General features: G+C 40.5%; 1 protein-coding gene across 1 annotated transcript in view; it reads right to left on the bottom strand.

The window, feature by feature from the left end:
* Window positions 1-2020: 2020 nt before the first annotated feature.
* Window positions 2021-12200, bottom strand: part of PRTFDC1 (phosphoribosyl transferase domain containing 1) — a gene marked incomplete at its 3' end in the record, with an annotated part of 98756 nt that continues 88576 nt past the window's right edge. Inside the window, 5 exon segments of the mRNA XM_079772735.1 lie at window positions 2021-2068; window positions 4692-4762; window positions 8250-8296; window positions 8767-8849; window positions 10270-10287. Coding sequence (XP_079628861.1) covers window positions 2021-2068; window positions 4692-4762; window positions 8250-8296; window positions 8767-8849; window positions 10270-10287 — 267 coding nt within the window.

Raw genomic sequence — 12200 nt, 5'->3', positions numbered from 1 at the left:
AGGTTGAATAAACTCAGTGGTATTAAATAGATTACAGTTTTGCAAGAGAAAAGGAAATACTATTTTTTCCAAGATGACATTTTTGGGTATCATTGTCAAAATATTATCTGGTAGAAAAACATTGCAAGCATGATTAATGTGTATTTAATTTTTCTTTTTCAGCCTTAACTAGTGCAAGTCCTCAAAATCTTGTGAAATGTATTTTTCTTTTTAATGTGAATAAACATAAAGCCCTCAAAATGATATTGATGGTTACTAAAATTCAACATTTTAAAGAAAATATTTTAATACACTATACTTTATGGATAATTTTATATTTAAAATAAAATATGTCTGGATTATTTTAGGTATTCTGATATAAATGTAGTATAATAAAAATTGTGTTTAAACATTAATTTCGATACATCAAGAAATAGGCAAGTTATACAGAATTATCAATCTATAATTCAGATCCTATTTCTTCTATGGAACAAAGCTAGAAGGAATTCCCTTTACTGGTTTCCCCCTGGGGATATCTGGGTGTGGTTTATTTTCTTCTCTGGCTGGAACAAAAATATGCAGGAAAATCTTCTACAACGAAAATTCCTTGTTCTTCCAAACAAACTTAAGGAGAAAAAAAGAAGCAGATCAAGACTGGCTTAATTGTTTGTTTATACTGGTGCATATATTGGATTTTTTCCAGGTTAAAAAAAATAAAGCCATAGGGAAGATATATGCAGTAGTATATTTAAGCTACCAGCTCACACACATTTTAATAGCTGAAAGTATATAAAGATATGAAGGTGGAAGTAAAACAGTAAGCAGTTATGAAACATAACATGGGTTCTTATTCTTTTCTAATTTAAAGGAAGCTAGAACCTGATAATAATATGCCACATACAGTTCAGAACTACACAAAGGCTGCTTAATTGTTTATTTTGTATTCGCTCCTTTTAGGAAGTGAGGAAAAAACAGCTCTACAGGCACTCAAGTTTATTTTCAATTAAAATCCCCATAAATTATAAAACATCTCATAAAACAAGGGAAAATGGAAAAATATTATTCAGAAAAAACTTTCTTAAATGTGTGTTTTTTTTTCCCTATAATGCCTTGGATTGTATGATCAGTCTTAAAAGGCCACTTAAAATAATAATTCAAATTCTGTGTTCCTGTTTAGGATAACAAATAATAATGTTTTTTTCCTTTTTTGCAAGTAAGAGGAAAAATTTCTTCTTGCTTAGTTTTGAGCATTGAAAACGCTTGCCCCTCCTCCAAATTCTGCCATTTGCTCATGTCGCCACATGAATAAAAGGATGCCACTTAGAAACCGGGGCTTTGCTGCCATTGTATTTTTCTAATTAAAATTCAGAGTATTAAGCACAGTTGAGTACGTCCATGCATCCATGACATACCGTTATCACATACCGGAAGCTCCAATCAAGAGCACTGAGCAAGGCTCATTTCATAACATCATTAACATTCATTGTATGCTGTGGCTCAGAAAGGCTTTGTCAAAGCAGATAACAACGGCCTGTCAGGAAAGTGCAAACAGAAATTTATATTAAATTGCCCTTTTCTTGAAGTATGGGAATCTAGTTGCATTTCCAGTACCTGGGCTCAGAGCTTAACTTAAAAGGCTTCCAGATTCTTAAGACTGCAAAATATTACAAAGAAATAGAGTATATTTTTTAAAAAGTTAAGTAAGAAATATTTGAGTAACTAGGTGGGGGTAAAGTATTCGAGCCCAATGACTGTATGAATGAAAACAAAAGAAGGTGTAGCTCAGGAGTGTGAAGGTAGAACTCATGAGTCATAAGGCGGAGTGTTTAATTTGGAACAAGTCAAATAAAAACATTGCTTTCTTTTCCTTAAGAACTTTTGATACTCTTTATGTTATAATCTCAGAAAAGAAAGCTCTGTCATGAAAACATTTTTTTCTTTTCTGCCCTGCTGAGTGAAGATGCCTGGGGAGACAAACTTTACACGGTGGCTTCCTGAATGTAGTTGTAAGTATGATGTTATCTGGAGAGAATTTACTTCTTTAGACTCCATACTTTTCTTTGTCATGTTCATTGATCATACATATGTGCTGAATCAATAAAGAATTTAATAATGCATCAGTTTCTTAACAAAATATGAGGCACAGACAATGTTATGCAATAATAAAGACCATCATCCTGTATTGGTTACTGTTTATTTAAATACTAGAGGCCTGATGCATGAAATTCGTGCATGGGTAGGGTCCCTAGGCCTGGCTGGAGATCAGGGACGATCTGTGGGGCAACTGACGGGGAAATCTGGGGGCCCTCAGCTGGCACCCACCTTGGCTGGCCTGGGGCCTGTGGGCTGGGGGCAGCTCCTGCGTTGAATGTCTGCCCCCTGGTGGTCAGTGTGAGTCATAGCAATCGGTCGTTCCACCAGTTGTTTCGCTGTTCAGTCGATTTGCATATTAGGCTTTTATTATATAGGATATTTGTGTATTTGTGAGTGTGTATGTGTGTGTGTGTGGGTGTGTGTGTGTAACATCTAAAGAAATCCATTCAAATGTTTGACAAAAATGCTTTATTGTTTTAGTTTTGAGCCTTTTTCTAAATTTGGCTCCCTAAGTCTGTAACAACCAGAAATGCTGAGGGAGCAGTATGGTTAGCTGTGGTAGAGATAAAAGTCTCCTACTGGTAAAATTACAGCCCCTAAGGTGAATGGAGAAACAGCCATAATAAAAATAATATGGACTCTTATTTGACCCTTTTGGATAGTAAGAAATGTGTCAGGAATATTTTGGTTGCAAGCAACAGAAATGGAGTCAGGCTAACATAAGAAAAATAGGGAGATTTATTGGTAAGATACTGGTTAGCTAACAGAAGCAAAGAAAGGGCTGAGCAATGAAGGAAATGGAAGACAGGAATAGGGGTAGCTCCAGACCTCAGTCCATTGGTTAAGCCCCAAACTCCTTGGTCTCTGTGATTTTGGTTTAAGTTTCTAATGAGAAAGAGGGGATAGGGGAGAGAGAGGGAGGGAAAGATAGAGAGAGAGAGAGAGAGAGAGAGAGAGAGAGAGAGAGAGAGAGAGAGAGAGATTGGTCTGTTTTGGGTAAGATGTCTAGATCATTCAGTAATGGTCAGGGCCACACAGCCAGGGGTCCATGTCTATATGTGAAAACTATGGTAGGCAATTAGATAGTCATAAGCAGAAGAAGGACGATGGGCCAGGTACAGAAGGTCACCAGGGTGCAAAATTCTGGGTGCCTAGCAAAGGACAACTGTAGCATAGGACCTCGTCCCCAGAGTGACCTTTCCTCTCCTAGCATATCGCTGTTCCTGCGGTTCGGACCCCTGACCTTTCCTCCCTAGAGATAACATCTAGGCCTCAGTTGTGCTTCAGCTCCAGGCCCAGAAGAGCAACAAAACCAGACAAGCTAACCTCAGGGCCAGCTGCATTGACTAATGACCCCCTGTGCCAGCCAATCAGTCAGTGGAGACCTCGACCCTGAAAGACACACCTGAAAAGCTGCTGTGAATATCTGTGAATAGTCTATTGAGATCTTCCCCTGGGACTTCCCCTAAAATCTCCATCTTTAAAACCCTTAGGACAGAAAACCCATCACACTCTCCCTCATGGGAGCACACCACAGTTTCCCCCTCCACTTCCCCAAACCCCGAAGCGTGTCACCTAGACTTTCCTCACTTCTAAGCTCCAAGGGCCTTTCTTTTACCTACATAATTTGTTTCCTAAACCCATTTCTTCTACTTCTTATACCTCTGTGATTTTCCCAATAAATGTTCTCTTATAGTTTGAATCTTGGCTCTAAATTCTTTCTTAGCCACAACTCAAGTACCGATGTTGTTGAACCCAGGTCCAGTGTGATCCCACCAGTGTAACATCTGGTGCTGTTCCTGCCGCCAATAAAACTACTGCCCCCAAATTGGGAATAGTTATGAGCAAGCTGCAGGCCACTCGAATTGGTACCTGCTAGATTTCAACCTCTGACACAAAATAGGTTATAGAATATTTACTACTAGGGGCCCAGTGCACGGATTTGTGCACCGGTGGGGTCCCTCAGCCTGGCCTGCAGGGATTGGGCCGAAACCAGCTCTCCGACATCCCCTGAGAGGTCCTGGATTGTGAGAGGGCGCAGGCCAGGCTGAGGGACCCCACCGGTGCATCATCAGGCATGGGGAGGGACCATAGGAGGGCTCCAGGGCATGTCCAGCCCATCTTGCCCAGTCTTGATAGGCCGGACCCCAGCAGCAAGCTAACCTACTGGTTGGAGTGTCTGCCCCCTGGTGGTCAGTGCGCATCATAATGACTGGTCGAACGATTGAACGAACAGTTGGACACTTAGCATATTAGGCTTTTATTATAGGATTATATGGGTAAGTAGGCATAGTCAATGACTTGGAGAAAAATCAATACCAAGCCATAGTTCTGCTTTTGGCTTCCTTATTTCTTTAGTATAAAATAGAACTCATAAAAAATAAAAATAGAAATTAAAAAGAGATAATCATAATTGCTTCTATCACCCTAATTCCTCCCTTGCCGGGTAGTGGGGGGAGGGAATTGAGATTATGCATGCAAAGTGCCCAGAATATCCTGACATAGAAGTTACTCAATAAATGGCAGCCACCATTACTACTATTTCAGTAATTAGTTAAATTGATGGAACTGTAAAGTCCTTGTGAAATGGGGGAAGGGATATGCATGCAACACTTCAAATCTCTGAAGTATTCATTGTAATCTAAGGCATAACCCACTACAAATAAGTTTGGAATCTCAAATCCAGCATCTGAGCAGGGAGAGAGAAGAAAAAAAAAATAAAAATTTAGATAACAAGCATAAAGCCACCATATGTTAGTGTTGACACTTCAATGGTGAGGACTTTTCATTTAGGCAGAAGCAAGTGAAAAACGTGATAAGCAATGCATAGGACGAGCCCAGCAGGGACCTGGACCCGAGTGAGTACTCAGGAAGACAAGACAAACAAGCCAACATACAATAAAGAATGACTGTACTTCTGGAATCTGGAGCTGAGAAAGGGTTCAGGCAGCCCAGTAGATGGTAAGAAACATACATGAGTTAGTAATGTAGGCTTGTTGTTCCAAAGCAGTACCAATGGCATCATGCCAAGGCAAACACTCTGAAAAGCACAAAGTGCAGTTCACACAGGAGGTATTACGATACTGCAATACGTGAGTAGGTGTGCAGGCTGTTGCAACTAAGAGGTGATCCTCACACCACTCAGTGTCCCCGGCAGGATAAAGAGCTGGGAAGCAAAACCTGGGAGACAATATGAAGGAAATGGAATTGTTCAGCTTGAGGAAGAGACTGCTTGGAGTTCCCAATGCAGATGACAACGATTAGCTCTTTATCTCTATTAAGGGCAGAAGGAGAGTAAATGGATTTAAATGCAGTAGAAGGTACTCAGGTTAAGCAAAAGAAGAATTTATTGAAAGGAATATTATTTTTATTGAAAAGGATCCTTAAGGAAAAGACCATAGCTCTCTTTATTGGAGGCCTTGAAACAGAATAAATGTGCTATGGTCCAATGATTTTTCAAGCTCCTTCCAATGTTTTTGAGTCTGTGTTTGTTTGTCACAGTATTGCAGATGAGCAATACACTTGCCTGCTTTTATGAAACTACTAGTAGCCCTGCGCAATAATCCATGCGCCAGTAGCTCGCCAGTAGCTTGCTGCCGCCCTCCAGTAGCTCTCCTCCAGCTGCTCTGCCCTCCTGTAGCGCCCCCCCCCCCTGCCCAATAGCTTGCTGCCCTGCCCCCTCCTGTAGCTCTCCATTGCCCACTTGTAGCTCGCTGCCCCACCCTCCTGCTGATCTGTGATCTGGTTGTTAGGCCGTCAGTCATTACGCTTCATGGCATAACGACCATTTGCATATTACATCTTTATTATATAAGATACTTTGATGCAGCCAATGGACTTAGAACCCTGAGAAAGTTACCTCCATGGTACTGCCCACCACCGCTTTGATTCCTGTGACCAAAGATGCTTCCACATGGAGAAACCAACTGGTTCCTGCTCACAGAACATGCTAGAGGCAAGGAACTTATTTTCTGGGGGACTACATTATGTGTCACTATTTGACTAACCAAACTGTAGGTTCTTGAGAAAAATAATCAGAGGAGATGGACGAGCAGAAGAACAGATGTCATTGGACATAGAGAAAAGAGTCAATTAGGAGAAAGGAACAAAAAGCACAAAGATTCAGAAATCCAGAAAGAAAGAAGAAACAGGGATTCTGAGCTAGCTAAAAGAACATTAGGAAACGCTGACTGTAGCAATAATAGTGACTTTACAGTGAGCAATGCAAACCCTAGAACAGGCATGGCAACTCAGACTGGGAAAAGCCAGTTGAGAAAGCCAAACCTTCAGAGTCATGGAATAAGAGGGAGACTTGGTTGAATAGGATGGGAGCCAGAGTGACCTGTCTCTAGCTGGTAAATGGGTGCAAGTCCTACTCTTATGTCTGCAATTGCAGATGTTACTTACAGGTATATTGCAAGCGTAAGAGCAGTGATTAAAACCAGACTGCCTGGGTTCAATACTGACTCTACAGTTACAATTATGTGACCTTGGCAAGCTATTTAATCTTGTTATGTTCAATTTCCTCATCTGTAATGTGGGCATAACTTTAGCATCTACCTTAGAGGATTAAATGTGTTAATCTGTGTATAGCTCTTAGAACAGAGTCGGGAACATCATAACCACTTACTAGTGGTTGCTATTATTACTTTATTAATGTTGTTACTATCAGTGACACAGAAATTTATAATTACCTGGAAGTCTGAAGTGAATGTCTTTCAGTTAAAACTTTTTCTGAGCAATGTCTTACATTATTTCCTTAGAAGATTTCTGTTTACTAACCATGTCCAACTTTAACTATATCCAGATTATATTCCCCAAGCCAGTAACTGGACAGGAACACTCTATTGGGTCTATCTGCCCAGAATGGACATTTTCTAGATTTAATACACCCCACATAGGAATGAAACTTGTGTTTTCGAAAAAGAGTCACTGGCTAGATAGCACTGGCACATTACCCATCCATAGCATGCTTCTCTTGCTGCAATGTTTGTTCAGCTTGCTAATGAGAACTGTGGCCAAATTATCCCAGAGGCTTGAGAGCAAATGTAAGTTATAAAAATCAAGCTGAAGTCTGCCTATGCAAGTGAAAAAAAATCACCTCCAGTGTTAGAATAATAAATAATCAAGCTGCTTGTTTATCCTCCTGCCCTAGGTGAGAAAAGTCTTCCAAAACACGTATGAAGGCAAGTGTGAAGATAGTGTCTATAGATATTTGCTCTGCTAATTCTCTGTTATTGTTGTTTCTGTGAAGTTATATTTTATTTTTTTATTGAATTATAGTCAACATACAATACGATCTTAGTTTGAGGTGTACAACATAGCAGTTTAATGTTTTTTTTAAAATATATATTTTATTGACTTCAGAGAGGAAGGGAGAGGGAGAGAGAGATAGAAACATCAATGATGAGAGAGAATCATTGATTGGCTGCAACCTGCACACCCCACACTGGGGATCAAGCCCACAATCTGGGCATGTGCCCTGACCGGGAATTGAACCGTGACCTCCTGGTTCATAGGTAGACACTCAACCACTGAGCCACTGCACCTGGGCATGGGTTGATGTTTTCATACAATACAAAATGGTCAGCACAATAGCTCTAGTTACCATCTGATATCATACAAAGTTATTACAATATTATTGACTATATTCCCTATGCTGTTCACTTAATTCTTGGTTTTACTGAACTTTTGTTTGGAGTGGTGGGGAGATGTCTTGGATTTCCCCTTCGTGTGCTAAAATTCAGGCTCGCTGCATGTCTGCATGGTGCATTGCCTGGTATGAGAATGCCTCTGAACCGTTACCCGGCCTCCCCATGTCTGATTGTGGTGGCCATGGCAGGAATCCTGTGCACCTGTGTCAGTCCAGAGAGGACGAGTCTCCCTCCTCCACCTGAAACCGATTCTCTGAGCTCTTTGGAGGTAAGGTGCTATGGAAAACCCCAAAATCAAAATACCCATGCACACAACTGAGTTCCTGTGAGCGGTGCGAGGCAGGAAATGTAAGCCCCTGCTTGGAAAGAGTTCTAGTTTCGCTAGCAAGGCTGGGAATTTGTGGGTCTTTCAAACCTATGCAGCTTCCACTTCAGACAGAATGCCGACAAATAGGAATTTCTTACACACCAACTACCAACTCAAGGTAACCCATTAACAAACAAAAACCAAAAACACTTAACAGTCAAGTCTAAAGCCATCACTTCTAGGTATCCTCTTCACTAACAAACTATCATTAAAAAAAAAAAAAGCATTAGTGATCCAAAGAAAATCTCTGTGAATTGCAAATAGAATGAAATATCATTAAAATATGTAGTATTTAAAATATGTATTTTCCCCCCCTTGAGCACACGGGGCATCATCACAGCCCTCCAACTCACGCGTCTGCTACTGCGGCACCAGCTCAGTGGCTCTCAGTAAAGGAAGGGAGGGGGCCCTGGCCCCGGCGCCCAGCCAGCTGCTCCTGGGAACAGCTCGGGGCAGAGTCAAGAGGGGCTCAGCCACAGCAAAGCAGGTGCTCTTCCCTTTCCTCTCTCTCAGGCCCGCAGTCCAATGGGCTGTGTGTATAGTGTGGTCAACACCCCAGAGCAGAAGGTCACTGGTTTGGAACGGACTGCACTCTCTGAAAACAGCATCCCTACCAGCATCCCTCTTGGGCTCCTTTGGAAAGACCGAAACAGTGATGTGCGCCCTCCTCACCTGCCCACCTTAATCACGTTGGGCTTGTGTTTTTCTATGCTGCCGCGCAGCGCTTTCATGGTTCTCCTCGTTCCCACAACATCCTTTGCAAAGAGAACAGACAAATTTATCCCAATGCACTTGGGCAGCATAGTAGATTTTTCATTCAGGCAGATAATTATATTCCTTATTAATAATGCATCCTAATTAGAATTTCGATCGATTGGAGTCAAAGTAGGAGGCAAAATTGGTTCTATTTTTTTGGACCGGTGCTTTTTTCTGGAAGCTGGGTTGGGAAAATACATTGGTGAGTATTTCCTCAAACTCTGAGCTGGGTTGAAGGTCTACATTCAGCCTTTGGAGAGCATGTGGGGCTCTCTCTCAGTACATTTGGACTCGCTCACGCACATTCAAGGACTACGATTTGGCCCTGAGGTTATGTGACACAATACAGGACGCATGAATTTTCATGGGCCAGGGATGTACATCTGAATACACTGAATGGATAAACACCTCCCCCTTGCCCTCCCCACTCAATAGGGGACTCCACGGCTAGGAAGTGAGATGTGTCTGGACGGCAGCTGGTGACAGCCCTTGAATTCTGAGGGTGCGAGCCTGCAGTGAGCTGAGGCTCATCTCCGCTGATGAGCTGCTGCTCAATTAAAGCAGAATGGGCAGCAGCAATTTATTGTCCTCAGGACAGAAATCAGCTGTCAGGAACTGATTATCAAAACAAGAGGTCTGAATTTAGCCAGAGTTGGGCAATTCGTTTGGCTAGAGGGTCTACTTCATGGGTTATGTCTGAGCCAGAACTGCAGATACATATGGCACACACAGGCAATTGTGTAACAAAAGCTTGAAGACAGCTCCCCTGAATCTCTGCCAGCTGATAAGACAGGTGTGCTCTTGAAGGAAACAGGAACATCTGCAGCCCACTGCTGCCCCAGGGCCTGTGCTTTCTCTTTTTTCTTTTCTTTTCTTCCTTCCCTTTATCTCTTTCTTTCTCTCTCTCTCTCCCCTCCACTCTTTCTTTTCTTCCTCCCTCTCTTCCTTCTTTTTTAAACAGAACCAATTAAATTAATTCATAGCTTTCCTTTGGACTGCCATTTTGAAACTGATGAAATTTGTGATTCGGATGCTGAAGCTAGAATTGCTCAAAGTCATTAGCAAGAACACTGAGGTAAGGGTGAAGAGGGTTCTAACCTTGGCTTGAGTGTTAAGTAAATTTGGCTTTGTGGGTTAGTTTTCTCTTTTGTAAAAATGTCTGATTCACAAATGGGTATAATAACCAATTTAGACATGTGTGGAATTAAATATATAAACCTTTTAAATGAGTTATTTCAAGTCACTAGGCTACTTTGGAAAGACCGAAACAATTTTAGTTTGCTCCTACTCAATAAATCTGGAGAGCCATGCACACAGAAGAACTCAATAAATCCTTGGGCAACCTGATAACAAGCTCTATATTTTAAAACTCACCATTCATCCTTTCAACTTCCAAATATGTGTAAAAAGTCAGTTTACCTCAACAATGAGGACATTCTGAAAAAACAAACAAACAAACAAAACCACACCAGTTATTTTCAAATCTAATGAAAATCTGGCTCACAGGATCAGCACACATTTTGCTCACAGGTGGAATTTTCCAATTTACTTATTTGGTCCTCCCCCATTCATCTAACCCAAATGCTTGGAGATAATCTAGGTGTTCCAGATTCATTTTAATAGTCTCTCCGGAATTACTTGGTGCTGCAATATTTATTAATATTTATATTCAGGTTAGGAGCAGGCTTATCTTCGACCCTGTCACCTGTCTGAAGAGCTACCCATAGTCATCCCACCTTCATAATTCTGGCAAGTGCCTCACCCAGCAAGCATTCTTTGGGATACAAAGCCTACTATGCATTTTCCAGGAAAACAAAGCCGGCATAAACTGCAGCGCTAATGGAGATGGTGCTCAGCGGAGGGATCATGTGTTCAGCTGGGACAGCCCTTTTCCTGCGCAGCCAACGTCACTGGGATGCTGCACGTACTCTCGAATTTTCAACCCTGAGGAAAGGGGGTGGACACAGAGAGGGCTGCCAGGTGCCTGGTTTATATTTTCAGTGACATGATTAGGTTCCTTACTATGTGCTTTCAAGTCATTCATTGACTTCTCCCCTGAGAACACTGGTTATATTTCATTTAAATTTCTTTTTTGACCTGTCTTTCCCACTAGAGTATAAAGTCCATGAGGGTGGGAATCATATTTATCTTGTTTGTTACTGTATTCTTAGTCCCCAGCACATATACCTGTATATATATGCTAAATAATTATTTGTTGAATGAAGGGATAATAATTAATTATACTTATTGAAGAGTTAAAATCAACCAATTAAGTGGATTAGTAGTTACATGTCAACACCGTCCCACCAGATTAAAATATGACTGTGTTATTATGCCATTCCAATTAACTAAGTGGTGTGGATATTCCCTTAGTGTATCGGTTTCTTTCTTTAAATGATCTTTCATTTATCCCAATTATTCATATAATAGTTTAAAAATTGGATCAAGCCTTACACCTTAGATATCGTCCTTATAGTACTGGAAAGGAGATTGAAGTGATACAAATGTTAACCAACCGACTAAAAAGTCTGTTAAATTCGCACCGTATTACTTTGTGTGTCAAATGCATTTTTAGGTGAAATTCTTTCTAGAAGTGTTTTTCTCTCAGGTATGGTATTTTATTCGTTAAACCCATGTTAAAAATTGTAATTTGATCACTAAAATGTAAGATTATTTTGTTGATTTTTAAAGGAGGTCACGTTCCCAGTGTCCCCTCTACCCTGAGACTCTTACTGACACAGGAATCCCCTTGGTATTCTCCACACATTTGCTCTGCTCTTAACCATCAACCCATAACAGTTAGGATGTGGATTTTTAGTTTGATCGAGACTTACCAACTATGCCTATTAACCAATTGGAATACTTGGAGAATATTTGGTCAATTTAATTTCCTAGTTCAGTCTCTTTTAGTTTTTATCTGATAATGAAAAACCTTTCTAAAATCTGTTTGTCTGAATTCTTGCCTAATTAAGTAAAGTGCACTGAAAGTAATTAAATCTGTTTTGTGAAGGTTCAGAATCTTGCAAAGCAAGAGTCATCTTAGAAAAGATTAGCTTCAGCTATAGGATATAGCGGTGGCTGTGTACTAATCCAGAGATATATTGTCAAAATTACTTAACCACATTTTGAAATCAAGGTGATGTTCAAAATCAAATAGAAAAGTCGGTTTTTAAAATGTGATGTGTGCCTTTTTAAAGTATTTTAAAATGTTTATGTATTTTAAAATATATTAAAGTTATCATGATAGTCTTTATTATGCATAGCTAAATATTATCACATCTAAGAAAAATGACAATTTCTATTATCATATAAAAGTTAGTACATATTTAAATTTCCCCAGTTGCCCTTAA

This window comes from Cnephaeus nilssonii, assembly GCF_951640355.1.
Source record: "Cnephaeus nilssonii genome assembly, chromosome: 1".
In the NCBI taxonomy this organism is placed as follows: Eukaryota; Metazoa; Chordata; class Mammalia; order Chiroptera; family Vespertilionidae; genus Cnephaeus; species Cnephaeus nilssonii.
This window is presented reverse-complemented; position numbering and strand designations above follow the sequence as displayed.